Raw genomic sequence first — 23,935 nt, 5'->3', positions numbered from 1 at the left:
AATAATGGAAAGCATGTCCATAGCCTCCAGCGCCTGTAGATGTGGGCATTAGACTCCCTCAAGCCTTCCCCTGACATAATACCCTGCAGCCATCTTGTTCCCCCAAGAAAACGAGCAAGTTTCTAGCCCTGATCCTATTTTTCACCAGACGGGGAAAGTATCGAGACAAGATTAGCTGGTACGCACACATACCTAACTCTCCCTACTTATTGCTAAGTACTACTAACAAACAACGAGTCCTTGCACGCGCTGCAAAGGCGAAAGTTACACCTAGGGCATGACTGGGTCCTGCAGAAACTATCAGTTGGATCTCCCCAGTTCCTGGAGGTGGCCTTCTTACCTGGCCTTCCTGACCGTGCCGCAGAGCATGCAGATCTTCCCATCGTAATCATCGAGCCACCCTTCAGTGGGATGCTCACACTCGAGCATGGCCCGCCAGTGGCGCTCCAGAGACCGCGTCGTCTCTCGTCTTGCGTCCACTTCGAAGTTGCCCCAAGGAATCTTGCCCAGAACGATCTCCAGCTCTGTCATGTACGACGGGCACCGGCACGAGCGCCACGTCTTGCCGCACAGGTAACAGAACTCGTGCCCGCAATGGCAGCTGTATAGGTACGCAGGTACGGTACCCAGAGCGTCAGCGGATGTGTCTGACAGGAGTGCAGACCGCGCCCGGAGGTGGCTGCTACTTACTTCATATGGTAGCACCCGCTGGAGTGCTCGATCATATTCCCGCAACGGCTGCACTTCGTCCAGGCCTTCTCCTCGGCCATCGCTTCGACCTTCTCCTTGCCTTTGTCGACGGGGCAGCTGCCGGTATGCTTGACTCCCTTGCATCTGGCACACGTGCCGTGTCCGCACGCAGGGCAGCGGGCCACGGCCGAGGAGACATACGGCGCAGCGATGAATCAGCCGCAATTGGAGCAGTATGTCTTATCAGGCGTCTCCCACTCCTCGTATTTGGCGAGATAGGCTTTCTCTAGGTCCCGGCCAATGATTCTGGCAATATCCTGGGCTAGGTCGGCAGTCATCGAATCTGAGGAATCCTTGGGGAAGAGGGGCTGCTTGTGTTTGTTACAGCACTTTGGTGGGAAGGATGAAAAGTCAGGGGCTGCGACTACGTCGCCGAACCAACAACGGAGGCAGTCGGCGCAAAACACTTCGCCGCAGAGCGACACGACGAACTCTCGATATCCAACATCTTGCCAGCACATACTACATGTAATATCTTTGCGTTGTCCCGGTAACGCGGAGGACATTGTGGGTGGACGGATCTAAGAGCACCGGCAGGCGTTGAGTGAGAACTAGACGCGCCGGTGACTGGAGTCTACCAGTGTCGATGTATGCTGGAGATATATCTACAAGATGTGGACATCGTAACGGCAGTATATAATAAAGATTCGCTGGGGACAACGTGTAGATATGTTTGCAACGTGGGCTTGCAACCCTGGCCCTGCGGCGAACAGATGACGGCGGCTGAAGACAGTTGTTCTATATCCTATGTACTGGCACGACGATACTCGCTAGATACCAAGGCTTTGGTCTCCGGTAGTAGAGCAAAGCAAAACTGGCCTCCACTTGATCGTCTAGCCTAATTTGTGTACTTGCCCCTTTTCACCCCTCAGGCGCCAAAGTCCGGCTCACTCTTTCCACCCGTTCCTCCGCGCATACCACCGGACACCATAGACCAAAGCAAGCAGTACGGGCACCTCAATCAGCGGCCCGACCGTCGCCGCAAGCGCCTGGTCCGAGTGCGGCCCATAGGCGGCCACGGCCACGGCAATGGCCAGCTCAAAGTTGTTGCTCGCTGCCGTGAAGCTCTGGGTAACGGCAAAGCCGTAGCGGAAGCCCAGCCTCCTCGCGACGAGCAGCGTGGCGAAGAAGATGAGCGAGAAGTAGACGACCAGCGGCGCGGCCACGCGCACGACCGACACGATCTGGCGCACGACCTGCGAGCCCTGCGAGGCGAACAGCACCAGGATGGTGAAGAGCAGGCCGATCAGGGACCAGGGCGCCACGAAGCGGATGAAGTGGGTCTGGTAGCGCTCCGGGCCGATGAGGGTGAGCAGCGTCAGGCGGGTGAGGATGGCGGCGCCGAGCGGGATGCCGAGGAAGACGCCTACCGAGGTGGCGACGGTCGAGTACGAGATGGTGATGAGACTGTCGCCGTTGGGGTTGAAGACGCGGATGAAGAGGAGAGATATCGGGGCGAATAGGACGATTTGGAGGAGCGAGTTGACCGCGACGAGAATGGCGCAGTAGTCACCGTTGCCGCCGGCCTTTAGCATACGGTGGTTAGTTCAGGGATTGCGGAGAGGGAAGAATGAAGGAAGGGGGGGGACCAACAAGGTTGTTCCAAATAAGAACCATGGCGATGCAGCGGGCAATTCCTACTAGGATGAGACCCTCACGGAGGCCCTGCTCATCTGGGAGGAATGCCCAGGCCAGTCCAAGCTGTGTATGTCAGCCCCTGAACCGAGACGGGGCTTGGAGTGTTGTATATGTACTAACCATGATGAGCGGGGCAATAATCCAGTTAATAATGATGCTGAAGCCGAGTTGGACCCAGATTTCCCTTTCCCTGAAGATTTCGTGTAGCTTCTCATACTGGACCTTGCACAGGATGGGATACATCATGACGAGCAGACCGATTGCTTTGCGGGCCAGAATTAGCATGGACGTATATTAGTGCTCAAGGATGGAAAACACACCAATCGGCAACGACACATCAACAAAGGTGCCCTTTTGCAATGCCGGCCCAACATTGTCAACAAAATTGCCCAGCAGGATGCCGATCAGCATGGCCAGGAAAATCCAGACAGCGAGGAATCGGTCGAGGAAGCCGAGCGAGTTGAAGGCCGAAAGCCTGGCCTGCGATGAATCGCAACAGGGAGCGTCCGGAAGATTCTGCTTCTCGACATCGCTGTTTGTGGCCTTTGTGTCGGCCGCCTTCAAGTTGTCGGCATCGGCGTCTGTTTGGTGCGGAAAGGGGTTGATGGAGGCCATGGTTTACACCTCTCAGCAGAGTGGATTTGGATCCGGAGAGGGTCAATGGGTTTGAGAGAAACTCGCTGGAGAGGTAGGCTACAAGTAGAAAACGGTCACAGATGCTGCATCTTAATAGTCGAAATACAGTAACGTTCTTTGAAACTCGAAAGGTATCCTCGAGATTTTTGCCCCAAAGTGTTGCGTTCTGGACTGGACTTGGCATCCTTCTCAGCCTTAATGGTGGGACTGCCGAGGCACGGCGGCCAATCAAGAGGTGCCAGTGACATACTGTCTTGAGAGTGCCCGCCCAATCAAACTTAGCAAAGCTGTCACTCGTCCTTTGCTCGCGGTTTGGAGCCCTATCATAGCAACTGAAGAAATGATGGGCTCTGTTTCTAAACGACATCCTCCATGTTGTCGGTGTTGTCAGCGATGCTCTTTGGGTTCCCCATCTTTGTGAACTTCAACAGAAACATCGCGTCGTCGATCTAGAACAGCGATGTCGACCAGGAAGTGATCAGGAGGGGTTGCAAGAGAGAGAGGTGTGGAGAGAGCAGTGGGGTGGCCGTGGGGAGACTGTCGGTGTAGGATGTCGCCTGTTACTACAGAACCGCTCTCTTCACCGTCCTGACAGCCGTCTAACTGCTCGGTTATCACATTTGGAAGGGAGTACACTAGGTCATGCTAGAAGAAGTCTCTGTCTTTTTGTGCAGTTATTGTCGCCTCGAGGACGGTTTCTGCAGCCAGCAACAACGTTCTTAGCATGAGTGGTTTTGTTCTAGTTATCCCAGCACCTTTTAATCTTCTAGACTCATTCTCTGTGACGCGGGCGCATTCTGCAGCGCCGATCCCGTCTACCTACCGAAGTTCCACGTCGCTTGCAGCCAAATCTGTCGAACGGGGACTGCACGCGGCTGACTGCCTTGTCACAACCTGATGCGACTGGATGTGGACTCGGCGTCAAAGTGAGACATGCGTGGAAAATATCCGTTTCTCGCTCACTGCTCTTGCTTGTGTGGCTACCTTGGTGCTGACCCTGTCTCACCTCGACTTCATCAGTGTCGAGGACAAAAGCAGTCGATTGGTGCCAATGCCCATCCGAGAGGCGAAGCGAGCTGTGTTGGAAACGTAAGCTTTGTCCGGTTGACAGCAGCGGACGTCCCCACGCCGAATATTTCGGCCGGCCGTGGGAGCCGGAACCGGACCTTTCCTCTTCTACTGTACATAGGTCTGTGGCTGAATGGCCGATTTAAAGACTCGGAGGCTAATGCAGGAGCACATTGGTTTGTCACGGGTCGGGGCTCTCCGCGCGCCATCCGTCCGTTCAATCTGTACGCTTGCCCATATCGAGCATCCAGTCTCAGAGACGCGTGGCGATACGCGTGGGCTCTAGCAACAGCTTAGAGAGGCCACAGCTGTTCATAGCTAGCTACCGAGTTGCGTGTGCCAGCACATCTCGCATCGGTCTCTTCGGCGCAGAAGCTAACGTTATCGGCCGCGCTTGACACTAGCACGCTGCAGCTATGACCCCGCCCCCGCGAAGGAGGCTGTGTCGCGACTGAATTTTTTTTTTTTTTTTTTTTTTTTTCCCCTCCGTTGCCGACTTTGGCCAAAATTTGCGTTTGGGCGGTCAAGGACCCGGGCCCGGTTCTTGCATGTCCGTTTATGTATGCTAGTTGCCCGCTCAATGCTGCCGGTCTGTGCCCGTGGCTTTGGCGCTGGAATGTTATCGGACACGGATTCTGGTTGTCTATCACTACCTCAGACTGTGGCTCGACTGTTCTTGGTTGTTATCTCCTATGTCGTTGTTGCCGGCGTTGTATGTATATAGTAGACTGTTGTGCTAGTTTCTGCGCTGCAGGCGGTGGGGTTACAATGTGGTGGTTTCCGCTTCTGCGCGGGCCCGTGCCCGCTCTGTCGGATTCGGGGATGGAGTTTGATCTGCATCCTCGGCACATATTCCGTGTGTTAATCTTCATCTGCGTCATCCCGTCAGGCCAAGATGCCTACTTTGAGGGAATACGACGCTGTTGCGCGCAGCGATTTGGAGTCTTGACTTCGTGAAATATCCACTCCGAAAGGACATTGAATTTTTTAATTTTTGTGAATTGGTGCGGCCGACATCTCTGACCCCTCCAACGTGGCAGCCGCACATCTTGGCGATTGGGAAGGCTGCGCAAATCGCGCGCTGCCGTTTCCGTTCCTCAGGCCCGCGCAGACAGTGGAACTCGGCCTCAGCTCGACCAGCATTCTCGCCTTGGCATCGCTTGGTCCTAACTGAAAGCGAAAGCAGTGTCTCTCCTCTTCTGTCTGTTATCGACATCGCCGTTAACGCATACGCTGGCACCTTTGACTCAGGCTCCTCCCCGGGGCCGCGATGGAAAGGTCTGCAAGGACTGGCTGCTGTGCCCCGCGAGCTGCCGCCCTCGACCTGGTGCACAAACCGTGTCGAAAATGTCGGCGAACGACATTAGACCTCCATCTTGCTTCTGCGACAGATCGAGTCGCCCAGGCTCTTGGCGGACCCCCCCTTGTGCGCAAGGAGCATCCCTCTTTCGGGTCCGCGTTCGGTGTGGCCGCGTTCCCGCTAAATTCCCGATTCTCGATCCGCCGCCTGTTCGTCTCGAATCCGCTTGAAGCATCCGGGCCGCTTCTCTGTGTTTCGATGGGTCACCCAGGTTCCGGCTTGGATTCGTTCATGCTCTCCGAAATGTTTTTACATAGAGATGGCCAGTGTACAGTAGTGTTACTGTGGTTGGAGAAGCCTGCTGGCTCGGGCTTGGGGACCCAAATGATTGTAATTCGCCAGGCAAGCACGCTGTCCCGCATCAGTCGCGTAGTACAGCCTTAAGCCCCGGCTCCTGTAATAAGCGCTGTTTGGATCGACGACGTCAATTGCCCTGCACGGGAGGGCTTCACTCGGTTGCCCGCACTGGCCTTGTTGGTTTCCGCTGGGCTGTCGAACTGCCAAGTAAGAAAAACGCGACTTTTGAGAACTCCACTCAGCGGGCGCGAGTCAAGCTGCGCGGCCCAGCCAGTTAGTTGCCTTGTCAAGTTTGTTTTCAGTCTCAGTCTGAAATGATAAGATCATAACTGCCCTGATCCGAACCTGGGCTGTCTACTATTAGGGATCCGCAACCCGATCTGCACCCGCCCCGAGACCCTCTCCTCTTTTCCGACTACTCTTGTCGTCTTTTCTAGTCTCCGACCTAGCTGCAGGATTTCCTGTGCAGTACCAGCCAGCCACGGCCGCTTTCCCGTCCTGCATCGCCCATCGTCGTCATCAAAGCTCTGAGACCGCCGAGACAAAGTGCCCCAGAAAACAAAATATGCTCTGAAAGTGGACCGGGGCCAGCGTTGCAGCAGACGAGGGGAAATTCCCTGATTGCTGCCAACAATCCGGCAGAGGCGGCACCTAGCAGCGCATCCTGCCTAAACCCCCTGTCCGACTGAGCTGCCGCTGACGGTCAACCTGCTCCGCCTTGCGCCCAACCGGGCACTTTCTGGTCCCCGGGCGCCGAGCAAAGGTTGGAAGTTGGCGAACCACTGCCAACCACGAGGGCCGACAACCGGGAGCTGGGGAGTGTCTGTGCCATGAGATGAGTGGCCCAGCTCTCAGGGTGGCCTCTCGGGCCGTCGACGAGTCCAGCATGCCATCATTTCATGCCCGTGCCCTGGACGAGCCGCCCCCGCCTTGTACTCTTGATACCAGTCCCGTCGATCGGGCCCCCGGTTTCAAGAGCTCGCCCGGACTCCCAACTTTTGATCTCCCGTCGTTCGATCTGGCCAGCGAGATCGATAAGGCCTTCAACTTCGCCAGCGTCGCCGACACCGAGGAGCTTTCCCTGAGACCTGCAACAGCTCGGGAAAGGACGACGTCTCCCGAATCCGAACGCGAAAACGAGACGGCACCCATAGCCTCCAGGACCGAGAAGCACACCCGGAACAGGAGTAAATCAATGATTGACCGCCCGCTCTCGTGGCTCCCGAGCTCCAAGCCAAGTCCCAACGACCGAACTATCCAGGATCACCGCCCGAAGCGGTTGGTCAAGCAGAATGTAACAGCCGTGCCGGACGACGCTCTGGCAGGGAGCCCCTTGGAAAGATCGCGGGCCGTTGAATCCTTTGCCGACTTTGCAAAGCGGTCCTGGATCTCCAAGTCAAGATCTCCATCTCCCCCCACACAAGCCGGGCAGCTGCGAGGCGCCCATCGTGCTTCTTCGGTCGAGCGACCTGCGGCGACACCCAAGGCGAGACCAGCGCCCGAAAACCAGGCCGGCAGCGACGCAACCGGGATTGTTGATCCGCCGAACAGCAAAAGAGGCGCCTTGACTCGCGCAAGTGTCTATCTGACCAGGTTAAAGCAGAAACCGCAAAGCGTGTTTTCCAGGAGTCCTGCGGCGCCCGCTCTGAAGCCCTCGCCCGTCAAGAGCACGACTTTGAGCGACCCTGACTGCGCTACCCCGACCCTTCATTCCCGCGTCGCGGCCGGCCCTCACAACACGCCTGGCTCCGGGGCGAGTGGAAATAATGCGTCTTGCAACAGCCTCAGCTCTCAGAGTTCGTCACAGCGAACCTCTTCGGTGGACACGGAGTTGGATACCGACACGACCACAGCGAGCACCGCATCCGAGAACACGTCACAGTCCACGATGGAGACGAGCATGACGATGCCGCACCCGACGTCCCGCGACCCGCTATGGGCTACCTTCCGAACGCTTGACACCGAGTTTGCCAGATTAGCCGCAAGGAACTCGACGGCAGCACGGATGGGCGTCGTGCGGGCCATCCTGATACCGTTTCTACGCAGTACGGCCTACCACCCGTCCAACTCGAACCGGTCCATCTTGACATCGGAGGACGTCGACCGTAGGGCAACAATCCTCAACAAGTGGTGGATCGGCCTCTTGGCAATGCTGGTTGGCGGAAGCTCAAGACTGCCCGCCGGGCTTGCGCCGGGCATCGCTTCGCTGGGCCTTCATTTCCCAATTTTGCAGCCAGTCGCGGGGGTGGACAGGCCGACGCTGCTAGAGGCGACGACCATGATCATGATGCGGCCCGAGTGGAGGGCGTGCACCAGCTATTTCCAGCCTCTGGCTGATCGCCGCCCGGGGGAGAAGGTCCGAGCGAGGTCGGGGACGGCGTCGAGCGTGGATAGCGAGGCGGACGAGCTCCTTGCTGAGTCGGCTGAGCACAATATCCGCACCATGTTTGTCACCAACCTCACGACACAGATGGCGCTGGTCGTCGAAAAGCTGTCAATGCGGCACTCCCCGCTCAGTCTTGTTAACTGGTGCGGCAAGGCGTGCGCGTACGCCTTCTTCTTTGCCCCGGGCATCGCCGATGTGCTGGTCCGCCTCTGGGGCCTGAACGCAGACCTCTTGCGCAGGGTTGCGGATGAGTTTGGGCTGCCGAGGAGAAGCAAAGGTGAAAGCGAGGACATTGTGGCTCTCTTCCCGCCGCACTTGCACAAGCTGGGCTGGTCGTCGGTCAAGGGGCTTGCGGATAAGCTCCGGCTGGCGGCGAAGCTCCCTCTGATGCTTGCCAAGATCCACTGGCACGGTCCGTGGGTGTCGAGGTGGCGGGGCGGTGATACAGACCTGCTCTTCATTTTCTGCAAGTACTTTTACATTCTTGCCGAAGAGTTCATGCCAGAGGGTCTCCCGCTGGTGGAAAAGGCGCGGGCCCCAGCGTTTGTGCTGGTGCACGCTCAGCTCCTGTACGTTTTGGATAGCACCATCCACCGCCAGGCCTCGCTCGACGCTATGCTTGGCCCACCCCTATCTGATGCCCTCCACGGCGCCGATGCCGCTCTCACCGCCCAGCCTCAGCTCCCCAACAATCTCCTGAGGGGAATGGACGAAAACCGGCTAGTCGTCCTGCTCAAGGATATGCTGGCGGAAAACTCGGTCGGCGTTGGCCCTGAGATCAAGCATGCCTTTGCAGAGGCGTTCATAGCCGTCGCAAAGGCGGCTACCAAGCGGACGCCACGTTTCGAGCACGCCGCGTGCTTTATGCTGTGCGACTTCCTCGAGGAAGCCTTGGTCACGCTCGATGCGTTTCAGAACACGGTGAATGAGAGCAGCGTGGCGTCGCCGACTGAGGAGATGTCTCGGTCTCAGTTCTTTGAGCTTGCCAGCCCGTCTAAGCCTGCCGATTACATCGACTGGCCCTTCTGGTTTGAAGTCGGCAAGATGATAATGGACTCAAACAACACCATGTCTGAGATCCGCATCATGTCGTTCATCTTCTCGGTGTGGGACGCCATTACGGCCGACCCTGCACGCAAGGAGGCGCTCTGCCTGGAGTGGTTGCTGAGCGAGGAAATTTTTGCCAAGTTCTTCAATCACTGGTGTCCGATGGTTCGTGCCTATTACATGCGCTTGCTCTGTTGGCGGGTCTGCAGGGACTCGGGCAGTGCGAACGAGGTGGATATCAAAATCTTCCTCGCCGCATCCCAGCGGTTGAAGACGGTATGGTCGCATTATCTGTGGTTGAGACAAGAGGCCGAAGCCAAGGGACGAATGCTTCCGTCGACAGCGCCTTGCTATCCTACGCCAGGCAAGCGGTTCTTGATCATCCGAACCGAGGTCCAACCCCCGCAGCAGATGCGGCTCGGTTTTGACTCGTTTTCCAGCTCTTTCACTAGCTCGGACCCTTCCCCTGACTTCCGTGGCGCGTTCGCGAACGTTGACAATGGAGCTGACGGTAAGGGCGACGGCAACATGGTGTCGTTCAAGAAGAGGTTGTCGCTGTTGGGAAAGGTACTCCCGTTCGCTGCGTCGCAGGAGGCCGCAACTTCGGCCACGAAACGCACCTGGGAGGAAGAGCTGGAACAGGCTCGCCGTGACACGGCCGCCTCGCGAATGGCCGGCCGCTCGAGTCAGCCAAACAACTTCCAACCGCCTGGACCGCCGACTCCACCCAAGCAGGGACCGTCCCATTCTGCCTCATTGTCCACTGACTCGGTTTCGTCAACTGGTTCCGCCCCACTGTTCGACGCCGGGACGTTTGTCTTCCGCTTTGCTCTCACCTGGCAGACCGGCCCCGGAGGCAGCCCGATGCACTGTGGCCCCCAACGCGACCGGGTCCTAACACGGCCGCGACTCCCCGCGCCGGCGCAGGCAAGAGTCAGCGCCCGCTCCGCCGGGCTGAACGGCGGCGGCGGCGGCAATGTTCGGGGAACGTCAGTGTTCCGCAGCGACAGCCCGCCTCCGATTTCGCCCGGCCTGCCGCCCGTGACGCGGAGGGTCAGCGGTCTGATGCAAACTGGGCTGATCAGCGAGGCGAGGAACGCCAGGCCGCTCTCGGCCGTGGACGACCCGCGGAAATCAGAGGTGGGGATCGGCAAGCCGCTCGACCGGCGGCTATCGCTGAGTGTCAACGTCAACGTCACGCCCATCAGTTTGTTCGACGATGACGACAACGGCGGCCAGCGGGACGAGGACAGGTCGGGGACCCAGTCTCCGGTCCGGGTATCCGGATTCACGGGGTATGAGTCCGATCGCGGCCGGCCTTTTGAGCTTGGCGGCGAGCCTGGACCTGGCCGCCCGCTGCAGGGCCCAGCCATTCGCGCGGAACGGCCGACGGGTGTGTACGCCTCAGGCGCCGTGTACGCCGGGCGGGCCCTGGCGGAGTGGGGCATGGTCGTCGGCGAGTGCAACAGCTTTGTGGACCGCCGTAGGGACGAGGGCGTCCTGGGCCTGCGCGATGTCGAAGTGCCGACGCTTAGTGTCGAAGGGCTTGGGCTGCGGCAGCGAGGCTAAGAGCCCCTTCCCTTTTTTTCACCGCACGCGACTTTCCCTTGCACGGAAAAGCAGGGCCTTTTGATGGCACCTCCTTTTTTGGGTGCATCAAGCACATATTTCTCATACTGGATATCATTTCTCCTTGTCTCATCTTGTCGATTCTTAATTTGCTACATACGTCATCTACTCGACATAACTCAGCATTTGGCAGCGGTTTTTTTTTTTTTTTTTTTTTTTTTTGGCATTCCGAAAAACAGAAAAAGTGGTATATAAGACATGTCATTTTTTGGCTATTCTCGACATGCACACTTACGGCGTTGGTCGGCAGCGGGTTAGACGGGTCTGGGTGGCTTGGGCTTGCTTGTGTTTTTGTTTTATTCTTCCTCGCTTGGGGAATGATGATCTCGCTTCTGATCTGAAGGCTTTATTGGTTCGGCTAGCTGGCACGGTTGGTCTGATTCACAATTTTTGCTTCGAACTACATTCATTCGGACGGGCAGGGAGGTGTGCTTATACCCGGTACTCGAATCCACGGTTCTGTTGTTGTTGTTGTTGTTGTTTTTTTCTTTTGCTTCTAATCACAGGCCAAGGGGAAATGGGATGGATTTTGGGTAGCTACGGGATCTGGGGATGCCCTGTAATTATCGTGTGATGGCTACGGAATGTCGTACATAAGCATGGCCGCTCGCTGCGAATGTCAATATGGGGATTTGGACTTTAGTTTGAATCTCGACCTTTCTCTCATCTTGTGCTAGGGAGGTGATGCCGATCCGACCCGGATGTGTCGACGGAGCGGAGAGTCGGTGTCCCTTTTTTTTTATTCCCAGCCCCCGCTGAGACAAACAAGTGTCGGTCACGGAGTTACGCGTACGGACTCAACGCAGAGATAACGGGAAAAGCCCAATCTCAATAGTTTCGTGCAGATCGCAACATTCAGCCCAACAGCGGTCTGGATCCTGCCCGTTAAAATCTGCTTCACCAGGCACCAAGGCCGCCATTCCTGCCGCATTCGGAAGGTGGGGAAAGAAACGACAGGCTTTCGGCGGCTTACTGCGTAAATGCGCTCGGAGGCTGCAGTCGGCTTGGGGGCGGCGGAGTGATCGGTGACCTGGGGCCGGGGCGGGGACGGGTGAAGCGAGATCCGGGTTCGGGATGATGGGAGCGGTGAGAGTTATCGCGCCATTGTTTGTTGTTTTGGCGGTGAGGAACCTGGGGACTTTGGGGATTTTTGGATTTCGAGGATTTTTGAGTTTTAGGGATTTTTGGGGAACTTTTGGGGAACTTTGGGGACTTTGGGGATTTTGGGGACTTTGGGAACTTTGGGAACTTTCTGTACTTCCTGTACTACAATGTCCTTGAACATGATCCCGAAGCCGAAAATGGAATTGTTTGTCGGGCCGTTGTATGTACAATAGGTGCCAGGCATGGTACCTTTAAAAATTGCGGCGCCGGGCGACCGGTGCTATTGTGCATCCGTGGCCCGTTTGTCTAGGTGATTTCGAGCCCGGATGCTGCCGCGTTCGACATCCATTCCCGTCATGGCAGGCCCAGACGGGAGTCCATCTGCTCCAGGCTGCTTCTTCAGTCCTGTCGCCGGCAAGTACCCCATACACTTCCTCCTAGCCCTAATACTCCCTGCAGCAGGAAGGACTGCTCAGCGTTGCCCTTGCCTTGTTTGATCCATCAGCTGCCAGTGACGCTGTGGAAGAAGCTACGGCGCGAGTGCCAACCAGTAATTGTACTGTACAGTACACCCAGACTCTGACAGCTCATGTCTGATGGTAGCCCACGTCAAACCATCCCAATCATCTCTCACTCCTGGCAGCAGTTTACGTACCTAGTTGGTGCATATAGAAACGAGCGGCTATCGTTATCGTTATCAATGCCGATATTATCTTTCGTCTTTTAATTCGGCCCTGTTCGTGATTGGTTCATGGTTTAGCCTGGCAACGAGGTGCGGCTGTAGCCTGAAACCTTCCTTATAATCCCGCGAGACGCTCCCATGAAAAACTACTCTGGCTATAGGACGATGACATATGCAAGCAGTACCAGTGCATTGGGACGCGCAGTCCAGGCATCCAAGCTGGATTAGCCAGGCCGTTAATTGGGCCGAGTGGATACCCTCCCCAAACAGATGACAGCCGCTACGCAACAAAGGTCTTGATGCGGATTTAGTCCCTTGACTAGAGTAAATCGTTGTATTGAATTTGGCTCGCGCCACTAGCATAACGCATGCTTGCAGGCCATCTTCTAAATTTCTTGATTTACGCTACCAGTATATATACCATCCAAGAACCCATCCCATCCGTCACCGGCGAATGCCGTAGCGGCCTTTGCGTGCCTCCCTCTATCCGGATGAGAGCCCGGCATCGCAAGGGCCCTCGATATGCATGATGTATTGCGCTCAAGCTGTTGAAGAAACCTAGCAACCCAAAAATTGAAACCAAACATGCGCCAGGCCCATCTATAGTCGGGGGAACCGTCCCGCCGCATCCAGGGATGATAAATGTCATCCAGCCATTATCTCCCATCCCTCAGTACCCGTTGAGCCCATTGGCTCCATTAACGCCGTTTCCCAACTTGGTGGACTCGGCAACCGCCTGCTCCAGAGCCTGGAGCACATCCTGCTTCAGGTCCTCGGCGTCCTCCACGCCGCAGCTAATGCGAACGAGGTCGTCAAACACGCCAACCGACTCGCGCTGGTCTCGCGGGATGCCGGCATGCGTCATGCTGCTTGGCACCTCAACCAAGCTTTCCACGCCGCCCAGCGACTCGGCAAGAGTGAAGATCTTGGTAAGCTGACAGAAGCGCTCGGCTGCAGCGTGACCCCCACGGATGCGGAACGAGAGCATACCGCCCCCCATGCCGTTCCGATGCTGCTTCTTGGCGATCGCGCGATGCGGGTGCGAGTCCAGCCCGGGGTAGTTGACGGCGATGACGTGGGGGCTAGCCTCGAGAGCACGGGCAACCGCCGTCGCATTCGTCGTGGCCTCCCTCGCGCGCAGGTGCAGCGTCTTGGCGCCGCGGTGGGCCAGCCACGAGTCGAACGCCGACGGGATGGCGCCGATGGCATTCTGCAGGAACGAGAGCCGCTTGTGGAGGTCGTCGCTGTTGAAGGCGGCAACGCCCATGACCACGTCGCTGTGCCCGTTGATGTACTTGGTCACGCTGTGCACCACGATGTCGGCGCCGTGGTCGAGCGGGTTCTGGACGTAGGGGCTCAGGAACGTGTTGTCGACGACCACCATGATGCCGTGCTCGTGGGCCTGGGTCGCGACGGCGCGGATGTCGACGAGACGGAGCGTCGGGTTGCTCGGGGTCTCGATCCACACCAGCTTGGTCGACTCGGTGATGTGTTCCCGAATGTCGACCTCGATCTCGGGCGTAAATGTCACCTTGACGCCATGCGCCTTGGCGACCTGGGTGAAGTAGCGGTGCGTGCCGCCGTAGACATCCGAGACCGAGATGACGTGCGAGCCGGCGGCCAGAGACTGAAGGATGACGGCGGTCGTGGCGCTACCGGACGAGAAGGCAAGCGCGTACTTGGCGTGCTCGAGAGACGCCACCATAGTCTCAAAGTTGTGGCGATTGGGGTTGCTGCTGCGGCTGTACTCGTAGTCGCCAACGGGCTTCCCGACAGCCGTCTGGGCAAACGTCGTCGACAGCGAGATGGCCTCGATCACGGCGCCCGTCGAGGGGTCGTGCGGGGACCCCGCATGCACGGCAAGCGTGCCGAAGCCATGTACCGGCGACGGGGCGCGCGGCGGCGTTGTGATGGGGTGGTCGGTGTGAGCCGTCATGGCTCAAGACTTAGCAATTCGACGTGGGCGGCGCTTCTGTTTGGTCAATTGCTGCGTCGTGGACGTTCGTGGTCGTCGAGACGTGGGGGTATTTAGCACTATTTTGCAGGGTCCAGAGGATTGTGCGATTTCACGGCGGATGGTGCAATTCTCGAATTGGCCCCCTTCCACTTTTTTTTTTCCCTCCCTTTGTCTCCGCTCACCCAACCACAGGCACCACAAGGTGCAACCTCGTTTTAATAAGTGTTATCGGTGGATTCCGATCGATGCCGCGCTTCCCCTGGCTGAACCCGTTCTTCGCTCAGCTCCGACGGTGTGTGTGTGTTTGTGTGGCTGATTTCTCATCAGGGCCCCGATTTGAAATCGGCATCCAAGCTTCGGTTGGCATCAATCGCCTCCGTTGCCGGACAATGTCAGGCGCAGCCCTGCAGATATCTATTACCTACCACGCGACATTCCAACTGGTGCAGCTCTTGTAAGTTGCCTCTTGGCGCAGCTGTCTTCACCACAAGAACAGTCCACCCAAGAACTGCCAACGGAGACACGCAACACTGGTCCGCAAGCCCCTGCATAGCGCTGCTGTAGCTTCATGCTCTCCGCCACATGAAAGGCGGGAGACTTCCGTCCTCGGTGTCCTTCCACACGTGCACTCACCGATGCTGGGCCATCGGCAGCCGCGGGAAGCCGAGACTCCGGCCTGCCGAGGAGGGCTCGGCGCGATGAGATCATTCCAGCCAGCTCGGGCAAGCCGAATGATCTCACGCGGTCATACCCTAGAATTCGGGATCCGAGCGGCGTAGCATTCCGAGAGGCCGGATTCTGCGGGGCATTCGAGCTGACAAACCCATTCTTGGTTGCTAAATAAAGACCGTTCCGGGGAAAGGCGCGTGCTTCGGTTCTTGGAAGTTGATGCACGAATGTCGAGAAATGCTGACCAGCGCGCCTTGGGACTGAAATACCAATTAGTACTGCTCAGTGGGATCCTCCCGGTGCGAGCATCGGTGCTCTGATGCCGGGTGTTAGGTCTCGTGTAGCGGAGACTTGGTCTGGACAGTAAAGGTGAATCTTGCTGTTCCAAGAGCCAGCAGAAAAACAGACATGAGCAGCGGGAGCACGGATGGGACGCCGGCGCTGTTAAGAAGGAATCGGAAGCGTCTCCGAAGCGGCCGTACGGGCCCACTGCGGGATGGCATGCTAACGACCCGCTGGGCTGGTTTCAAACAAATCTGAAGCTGCGCTTTTAGATGAACCTCTATTGTGCTTAGGCGAACCGCTACCATGGATCTGGTTTACCGAAGTGCTCTCGGTTTCGGTATCAAGAACGGACGCAAGATGGGATATACCGGGGTGTTAAGAGATGCAGGCACATGGCACCTGTGGGACGCTGACAGCACCGCCGTTTAACTAGCTTGTTTGAGCCCCCCCTGACACACTGGCGATGTGATGGGATCCCGCGTTTCCCGCTGACCCCACTCGACCGGAAATCCTACCATTGGCTGCCTCGGGACGGCCGCCAGCAACTGCGTCGACACCGCCTCCCAACTGCCCAATAACGAAGTCGACCTTGCTCGCCACCATCGCCAACCTTGCTTGTGTGTATCGAGAAAGCCGCAAACTGGCCCCGTTCTGCCGTGCGACTCGAGCATGGAAAGCGGCGAGCCGCAAGTGCCGCCAAAGAAGGCCGCACAGGAGCAATAACAGACAGCCACAAACAACCCAGAGACGCACCAATCGCCCGCTAGCCATAACATAAAACCCCGTGCACTAATATGCCGCCCCGTCGCTCCCACAAGAAGTCGAGAGCCGGCTGTCGGCGGTGCAAGTCGCGTAAGATCAAGGTGCGCTTAGTGGCTTCCAGGAGAGTCACGGAAGATGGATTGCTGACAGACGCGACTTGCCGCAGTGCGACGAGGTTCATCCGCGATGCGGCAACTGCGTTAAGCACGGTGTCGCGTGCGACTTTGAGCACCCCGAAGTCCTGGCTGAGCTTCGGGCGGCCGCAGATGCCGCAGCCGCCGAAAGCCCATCCACACCCGCCACAACCGTGCATTTCGGCTCGCCCATTGTCAGTGCTTCGGGTACTGCCTCCGGCCCTTCTGGCCCTCCCGGCCGTCATGGCGCAGCGGCAACGCTAGCTCGTGCACCGTCCAGCCCGAGCGTGTCCCAGACGACGCCTCCCGGCCAGCGGTTGCTCGAGCTGAGGCTGATGCACCAGTATACGGCCATGACATGCAAGACCTTCACCTTCACCGCCCCGGTCACCGAGGAGATCTGGAAAATCACGGTGCCGAACCTTGCCTTCTCCGGATCCCAGCACCTGGCCGACGCCATCCTCGCCGTGGCAGCGCTCCACCTCCGAAGCATGATGCCGAACGATAAGGAGCTAGTGCGCGCATCGCACGCATACATGGCCGCCTCGCTTGCCGAGTACAGCGCCGCCCTCACCAAGGGCATTGACCACACCAACGCAGAGTCCCTCTTTCTGACATCGGCCCTGATCGCGTTCCAGTCGACGGCTACCCGCGTTTTCATGAAGGATGAGCCGGCCGCTTCAAGCGGCGACATGGACGGAGACGCCGACAGGCGGCGGAACCACGGCTCGGGGTGCTACGCCATCCCGTTCTCGTGGTTCCACTCCTTCCAGGGCGTCAAGGCGATCACGGCGGCATCGTGGCAGTACCTCCGGGTCAGCCCCGTGGTGACACAAGTCATCAACTCACAAGCCGTTCTCCAACTCGACTTCACCACCACCCCCGACACCTTTTTCGGGCACCTGCTCGAGGGCCTAGACGAGGAGCTCGCCGCCATGGGCGGCGAACCCGCCAGCTCCGCCGGGACACCCCAGGCTGGCATCCCTTCGCCAGCAACGCCCACCTCGTCTTCGTTCTCCCCTGCCGCCGGCCCACGCCAGAAATCCTCAACCCCGGAACTCGTCGCGTGCACACGGCACGCATACCAGCATGCCGTCGCGGTCCTCAACTGGGCGCACAAGATCCCCCACAAGGGCGCCCCGCTCGCCTTCCCCGCGACCGTGTCGCGGCGGTACATCGAGCTCCTCGAGGAGCGCCGGCCGCGCGCGCTGGCCATCCTGGCGTGCTTCTTCGCCCTGCTCAAGTCCATGGACGGCGTCTGGTGGCTGCAGGGGATGGCGCGGCGCGAGGTCCTGGGCGTGGTGAGCCTGTTCAACAGCGACTTCTTCGGGCCCGACGCCTACCGCACCTGGTGGCCGCACCTCGAGTGGGCCATGCGCATCGCCCTGTACGAGCACGACGCGCGCACCGGGCCGATCCCGCCGGAGATCTGGGGCGCCGATTGGTACGCCGAGGAGAAGGCGCTGGCCGAGGGCCAGGGCGAGCAAGGCAGCTATTTCAAGCACATCGAGATGCTGAGCCAGATGGGCAGCGCCGTGCAGAGCATACCCAGCCCGGAGTACGTGGCCATGGCCAGTCAGCGGTGAGAGCAAAGGGGGGTGGGGGGGGAATGAGCTATATGGAAAGCGAGCTTTATTGCTCTGGCCTGGCTGGGGGAAAACATGCCCCTAATTTTTGACGTGTCCCAGCGGGAGTTGTCTTAGGCTATGAGTCCATGATATCGGTAAGTGTCGCGCAGGTAACACGCCAACCCCCTATTATGGGGAAGAATGAGGAGATGCCGGGTTTGAGAAGAGGGCTGCGAGGAGGAGCAAGATTTTCATGGGCTTCCCTTTGGTAAATACCACAAGACATGGAGGGTTTGCTGCGTGTGGATTACCAAAAGAAAAGGAAAAACAAAATGGTGTTTGAGCGGCGCAAAATGGCGTTTTACGGTGTTGAGAAGCAATTCACTGGGGGGATCAGCTGTTGGGACTCAATACCAGGAGTCAGGAAGTTCAAGGATACGGCCGTCCGGCAGTGATAAGCGCACTTCGGACAGATTTTCACTTGTATATATTTTCATTTTTTTTTATACCCATATGGCAGAGAACCGCACTTAAATACAGGACGCCTGTTTCCATTTGCTCTCTTGACTGTACCCCGCCGCCTCCGGAACGCCCGCCAAAAAGAAAAATGAAAAGCAAAAACTTTGATAAGAATAAAGATAATAGGTCTTAGATCTAGACTTTCCTTTTCCGTTTCGGCTCCTCGTCCACAACCGTCTCCTCCTCATCGCCGTCATCCTGATCTTGGTCCTGATCCCTCTCCCGCTTCAGCCCCTTCATCTTCCTTGTCTGCAGCTGGCTCAGATCCAGTTTGCCCATGTGGATCCGGCCAATCTTGTCGCCCATGACGTCGGTCGAGATGTTCTTCTTGGTGCGCTCCTCGCCCGTCTTGGCCCTGCGCATCGCCTCCTTGAGCATGACCTCGTCGGGCTCCTGCATGCGGCCGAGCCGGAAGTCCATGCGCGGGCCGTGCTCCTCGAGCTCGACGCGCGGCAGCTTCTGCCCGGAGCGCTTGGTGCGGATCGTGTAGACGCGCAGCCGCAGCACGGGCTTCGACGCCGGGTCGTCGCTGCTACCCGCGGCCCCCGCCTCGGACGCCGTCGGCTCGTCGGCCGTGACGACGACCACGTACCGTAGGCCCTCGACGTCGATCTTGTCCGAGGTCTCGCCGCGGAAGAAGTCGAGGAGCATCGACTTGGCCATGGTGAAGGCGTTGGGTACGGGCGATTCACTATGGGAAGGGAAGTGTGAGCTATGCCTGCTGCTAAGATCTCGAACGGGGAGACGGGGGAAGGGGAAGGGGGGAAGGGGGTGGGCCCGTACAAAGCTGTCCCCGCAAACACCATCAGGGGCCGCGTCCCCACGGGTACCTTATCCGTCTTGAACTGGGCTATGCTGCGGAAGGTCTCGGCGTCGAGGTAGAACTCGAGCATGTCGAGGATCTTGTAGTCAAACGTGCGCGCAAAGGTGATGGTGTGTGGCCGCTTCTTGCTGCTGCTGGCAAAGAGAAGTAGGCTGCAGTCGTTCTTTTCCGAGAAGAAGCATAGAGAGCTGGCGTCTTCAAACGGGTGGACTGTATCATATCAGGAACGTCAGCCATTGAACCTCGAGGCAACTGGGTGGTTGGGGCTGCGATGCATACCCGGATTCTTCTTATGGAAGCGCTTCGCATGCACCTGCCTCATAGCGTAGAGGTCTGCGAGGGCATCTTGGGCCTGTAGAGCCGAGTCTCAGCATCTGTTCTCCGTTGAGTGTAGACCCGAGGAGGGCGGCGCAACGTTTCACGCACAATTTGGCTGCAGGTAGTGCCTCGTAAAAACAGCGCTGTCTTGGGGTTCTCGACGGCTTTCGGCGCGCGCTTCTCCAGGGCCCTCTTGGAACGGGCAGTACGGGGTTTTCTGGGGGTTGGCTCGTTAGTTTTGAATCTCAAAGCCGGATACTCGGGAATAGAGCTACTTACATTTGGCGGAGCATCTTTGCAACTGAATGTCAGGTGAGGGAATCTTACAATTGTGGCTTCTGAAGTTGCGATGCAAGGGCGCTGTTCATGTCCATGAGAAAATCACAAATCCTGGTTATCGATAAGGAAAGCTGATGTGGGGCAGGGCGCCAAAAACTGACCCGCGCTGCCGCCGTTCAATACACCCCTCCTGTCGACCCTAACCCTTCTCGAACATCACGAATGACCACCCGCTGTCTTTGCGCCTACTGTGCTTCTCGAAGAAACTCCCAGTACCACGGCTCCGATGACGATGACGATAAAATACCAGCGTGGATTGGACGTATCACATATTTTACTGATGGCTGTTTGGTGGAACCGTGACAGTTGAAAGCACGTCTCCGTTCTTTCCGTGCCGTTAACCCACTTCCTTCCCTCCTCCATCGCAAGACCATTTGGTAAAAATCTGTTGTGTCTCAATTCTGGTAGCTGGACGCCATAGTACAAACGTGTCGTTCCTGATGGGTTAGATGCTAGGTAAGCCCACTTCGCAGAGATAGCCTCAATCCTTGCCAGGAAGCTGCGGTGCGGAATCGCGGCGGCCACAACGAATAACCAGAATTCATGATTTGACCGGTCATGGCATCTTCATTACTCCCTCATCGCCAAACCCGTTCGGCGGAAGAGACGTCTAGATATTTGGTAACAGACGGCGCATACCGCAATTCCTCCTTGGTGTTTTATCCCCCTAATCTGCTCGCCAACCTTATAACATGGCGTAACCGGTGATCTCACTCAGCTGGGATGGAGGAACCTAGCAGCTACATCAGCTCCGCTGCGACCATAGAGACCCCGTCGCAACGAGCCCGCTGAGGATGTCCCTGACGGCGAGGGGTATAAAACCAAGCCCGGCATAACGGTCAAGTTGGATACCGACAGCTCGAAAGACGCTGTCCAAGCTGTCACGCACCTCATAGAAGGTACAGGGTCGGCCGAGGCAGCGTGTGCCCACGGTTCGCTCCCCTTGCACTTACGAAAGTTCGGATTTCGAGGATCTTTTCGGCGTGATCCGCCCTGAACTCGTCATGTCAACCATCCAACTCGAAGTTTCGACGGATTGGCCTGCCATCTTGGAGGATCGGGACCGTGGCTACTGAGCCACTGAAGTGGATCATGGATGTGTTACGACGGAACAAGAGGTAATAAACCTGCATCCCCGCGGCCAATCAGTGCGACTCGATTGGAAGAGCAGCAAGAGGCAACAGCGGTACGTAGCGGAATCCGTTTTGCCAATCTCCACCCAGCCTAAAATCGACACCCCAGGTAGGTTTTCCAGCCCAGCAATGTTTGGAATTTTGGTGGGCATGAGAACCGCAAGCCGAGTTGTAGTCTGTATCACACAGCTTCCATTCTGGGTCTCTGAAATATGCATGTATCTATTGTCCCGCTAGTGATGAAGCCCTCCGTGAAAGCCAAAAAGATTTTTAACGCCGTTCCCTGCCTTATAGACCATTTTGTCGAGTCCCAGAGCCCCGCGCAATGAGCCCACCTCTAACCATATGAGATGCCCTACCTTCCATGCGTTAAAACCATGAGTCGTGACCGCAATGAGAATGCAGGGAAAGAGGAAGAAATCGCTATCGATCAGCCCAGAACCACGGCATTCCTCAGTGCCCGCCCACCTGGCCCTTAGGCAACGGGGGGATCCAGCTCACGCCGACGCAGACCACCAAGTTCACCACGCCAATCACCCAGAACCCCTGGGCAAAGTTCGTCCCGCCATCCATGGACCGGAAGATGACCGAGAACACCACGCCGCCCAAGTTCCCCCCGGCGCCCGTTAGTCCGGATAGGATCCCGTTCGCGGACGGATGCACGTGCGGCACCAGGCTGAAGTTGGCGCCGTTGCCGGCCTGGAGAAACACGGCGGCCATGGCGACCAAGCCGAACATGGTGCCCTCGCTCCTGGGGTCGATCTGGCCGATGACGACGAGCAGCAGGCCGGCGGCGATGCCGCACGCCACGACCCAAAGCTTCTTGAGCCACAGCGAGCGGCCGCAGTAGTTGTAGAGCAGGTCGCTGACGACGCCGCCCAGGGGGCGGGTGACGAAGTTCTGGAAGCCGAAGAGGGCGGCAAAGGTGGCGGCCGAGGTCTGGCTGAGCCAGGGGAAGTTCTTGACGTAGTAGGACGAGAGGACCATGTTGATGGCGAGCTCGGAGCCGAAGGAGCACATGTAGGTGAGGAGGTGGAAGATGGCCTGCGAGGAGACGGCGACGCTGACGGCCTCGCGGAGCGTCGGCTTGCAGATCACTTCGGCTTTGCTGCTGCCGAGGGCCATCATGGGCAGTTGGGCTTCCGGGTCGAGGATGGGCGTGGCGGGGATCTTCTCCTTGCTCTCGGTCGGGGAGCTGAGGTCGGGCGACGGGCTCTTATCGGTTATGCGGCCGGGGACGTCGATGACGCTGCTGGTGGTGGTGGTGTTGTGGGACGGGGTGCCGTCCTGGGTATTGGTCTGGAGGTGTCTCTCGCTCCACTTGCCGGCCGGGGTGTCTGGGCAGAGAGCGAGGAGGGCGATGCCCATGGTGAGGACCATGGCGAGGGGCACGATGAAGGTAAGGCGCCAGGATTCGCTGGGTGTGTGGCCGCTTGCCATGAAGGCGTCGTAAATTGCGGGCATAATGAAGTAGGTGATGCCTCCGCCCGCCGTGCCAAAGCCCCCTGTAAGCGCGTTGGCGGTGCCCACAACGTTCTTGTCAAAAAAGCCGGTCGACCAGACTTGGCAGGGGACGAAGGCGCCTCCGAGGATACCAATGAAGAAGCGGCTAACGTAAAGGCCAGAAGCGTTGTGTACAAGGGGGGCGAGGCCAAGAGGGATGGCGCCGACGAGGAGCAACCCGCCAAAGACTTTGCGAGGGCCGAATTGATCGCATAGGGGGCCAGCAACGAGTCGGACCAGAAGCCTTGTGGACGGTTAGTAGCCGTCGGCCGGTCGCTAGGCATTGGGTAAGATGCTTACGCAGCGCAAGGCGATATAATGTGAGAATTGGCAACCTCGGCGGGTGATAGCTGAAGGTCTTCTTGGATGATATGGGTCAGCTGTGGGATGTTTTTGTCAGCACTGCCAGGAGCGGTGAGATTCAGGGGTTCATACCAGAGGAGGGAATGTACCCCATGCCCAGAAAGCGATCATGAAGCCGAACCAGGAGAAGAAAAAGACGCGGCCATATATGTCGACCGGATTGAAGAAGGGGATAGACCGGGCCTTGAGGTTGACCGGGTTGACCTCGGGGGAGGCGTAGAGGTGGGAGACTCTGAAGCCCATGATGCTGGCTGTCTAGTAGCTCAGGGCGAGGTGGTAGCTGTGTCGACTGACAGGCCTGTGCCTGTTTGAGAATACAACGAATAGCTTGATATCTGCGCCCCCTTTTCCCCCAACCTCACGGAAGTTCCATCGTTGTTATACCCATCCGAGCTATGCTAGCTATGGGAAAGCGGGATTCCCGGCTGGAAAATCGGCGGGTGGCCATCCGAGATCTGACGCTTCCGAGCCATGTCTCCGCATCCCGCTCACCTTTGCCCTTGCGGATCGAATGTCTTCTCCCCGCGCGCGCGGAAACACGATACACCGCGCGTTAGGTAAGGTACTCGTCACCTATCTTCGGGGACCATCCGGTAAGGTACGACAGGGCCTAGATTGGTGGCTCGAACAGGGGGGCGGCGCGGATCGCTGATAAGGCCCTGGTGGCTCCCTCGGATGTGAGCGAAAAAAAAAGAAAGATAAACGGGGATGTGCGGAAATGCACGATGAGCCAGCGTCCCGCCGCCTCGGAGATGCACAATTGTCGGACGATGAATAAGGTAGCGTATTGATAGAGGTGGTATCTGGTCTCTCTATATAGATACTCAGGGCTCACCACGTCCGTACGGATTTAGCAGGTGGCTCGGAACAGGCGCATCTCGAGCGTGCAATTCCGGTGTCTGCGAGGGGATGTAAGTCTCTGGCCCTGACTGACCGGCCTGCTTGATCACGTCACAGCAATGCCA

The 23,935-nt window shown here is 57.9% G+C and overlaps 7 protein-coding genes across 7 annotated transcripts; 2 read left to right on the top strand and 5 right to left on the bottom strand.

Moving 5' to 3' along the window:
- Positions 1-336: 336 nt before the first annotated feature.
- On the bottom strand, positions 337-725 carry MFIFM68171_01180 (uncharacterized protein; the record flags this gene model as incomplete). Its single annotated transcript, XM_071056602.1, has 2 exons — positions 337-601; positions 691-725. 2 exons carry the CDS (start codon positions 723-725, stop codon positions 337-339), a joined length of 300 nt encoding a protein of 99 aa, XP_070912703.1.
- Positions 726-1,637: 912 nt separating this feature from the next.
- ARR3 (arsenicals resistance) lies at positions 1,638-3,003 on the bottom strand (the record flags this gene model as incomplete). The annotated part of the gene is made up of 4 exons (XM_071056601.1): positions 1,638-2,276; positions 2,344-2,451; positions 2,509-2,651; positions 2,709-3,003. The coding sequence occupies 4 exons, from the start codon at positions 3,001-3,003 to the stop codon at positions 1,638-1,640; spliced, it is 1,185 nt and encodes a 394-aa protein (XP_070912702.1).
- Positions 3,004-6,635: 3,632 nt separating this feature from the next.
- MFIFM68171_01178 (Gpi inositol-deacylase) lies at positions 6,636-10,751 on the top strand (the record flags this gene model as incomplete). Its single annotated transcript, XM_071056600.1, has 1 exon — positions 6,636-10,751. One exon carries the CDS (start codon positions 6,636-6,638, stop codon positions 10,749-10,751), a length of 4,116 nt encoding a protein of 1,371 aa, XP_070912701.1.
- Positions 10,752-13,267: 2,516 nt separating this feature from the next.
- Positions 13,268-14,533, bottom strand: CYS3_1 (cystathionine gamma-lyase cys3; the record flags this gene model as incomplete). The annotated part of the gene is made up of 1 exon (XM_071056599.1): positions 13,268-14,533. The coding sequence occupies one exon, from the start codon at positions 14,531-14,533 to the stop codon at positions 13,268-13,270; it is 1,266 nt and encodes a 421-aa protein (XP_070912700.1).
- Positions 14,534-16,302: 1,769 nt separating this feature from the next.
- On the top strand, positions 16,303-17,990 carry MFIFM68171_01176 (Sterol uptake control protein 2; the record flags this gene model as incomplete). The annotated part of the gene is made up of 2 exons (XM_071056598.1): positions 16,303-16,371; positions 16,437-17,990. 2 exons carry the CDS (start codon positions 16,303-16,305, stop codon positions 17,988-17,990), a joined length of 1,623 nt encoding a protein of 540 aa, XP_070912699.1.
- A 636-nt stretch (positions 17,991-18,626) lies between these two features.
- On the bottom strand, positions 18,627-19,925 carry RPF2 (rRNA-binding ribosome biosynthesis protein rpf2; the record flags this gene model as incomplete). Its single annotated transcript, XM_071056597.1, has 5 exons — positions 18,627-19,182; positions 19,275-19,524; positions 19,594-19,666; positions 19,741-19,849; positions 19,912-19,925. 5 exons carry the CDS (start codon positions 19,923-19,925, stop codon positions 18,627-18,629), a joined length of 1,002 nt encoding a protein of 333 aa, XP_070912698.1.
- A 1,632-nt stretch (positions 19,926-21,557) lies between these two features.
- MFIFM68171_01174 (Nitrate/nitrite transporter) lies at positions 21,558-23,213 on the bottom strand (the record flags this gene model as incomplete). Its single annotated transcript, XM_071056596.1, has 3 exons — positions 21,558-22,851; positions 22,908-22,987; positions 23,043-23,213. The coding sequence occupies 3 exons, from the start codon at positions 23,211-23,213 to the stop codon at positions 21,558-21,560; spliced, it is 1,545 nt and encodes a 514-aa protein (XP_070912697.1).
- Positions 23,214-23,935: the final 722 nt, after the last annotated feature.

This window comes from Madurella fahalii, assembly GCF_045866475.1.
Source record: "Madurella fahalii IFM 68171 DNA, scaffold_1, whole genome shotgun sequence".
Lineage (NCBI taxonomy): Eukaryota > Fungi > Ascomycota > Sordariomycetes > Sordariales > Madurella > Madurella fahalii.
Note: the sequence above shows the minus strand (reverse complement) of the source record. Positions and strands in the feature narration are given on the sequence as shown.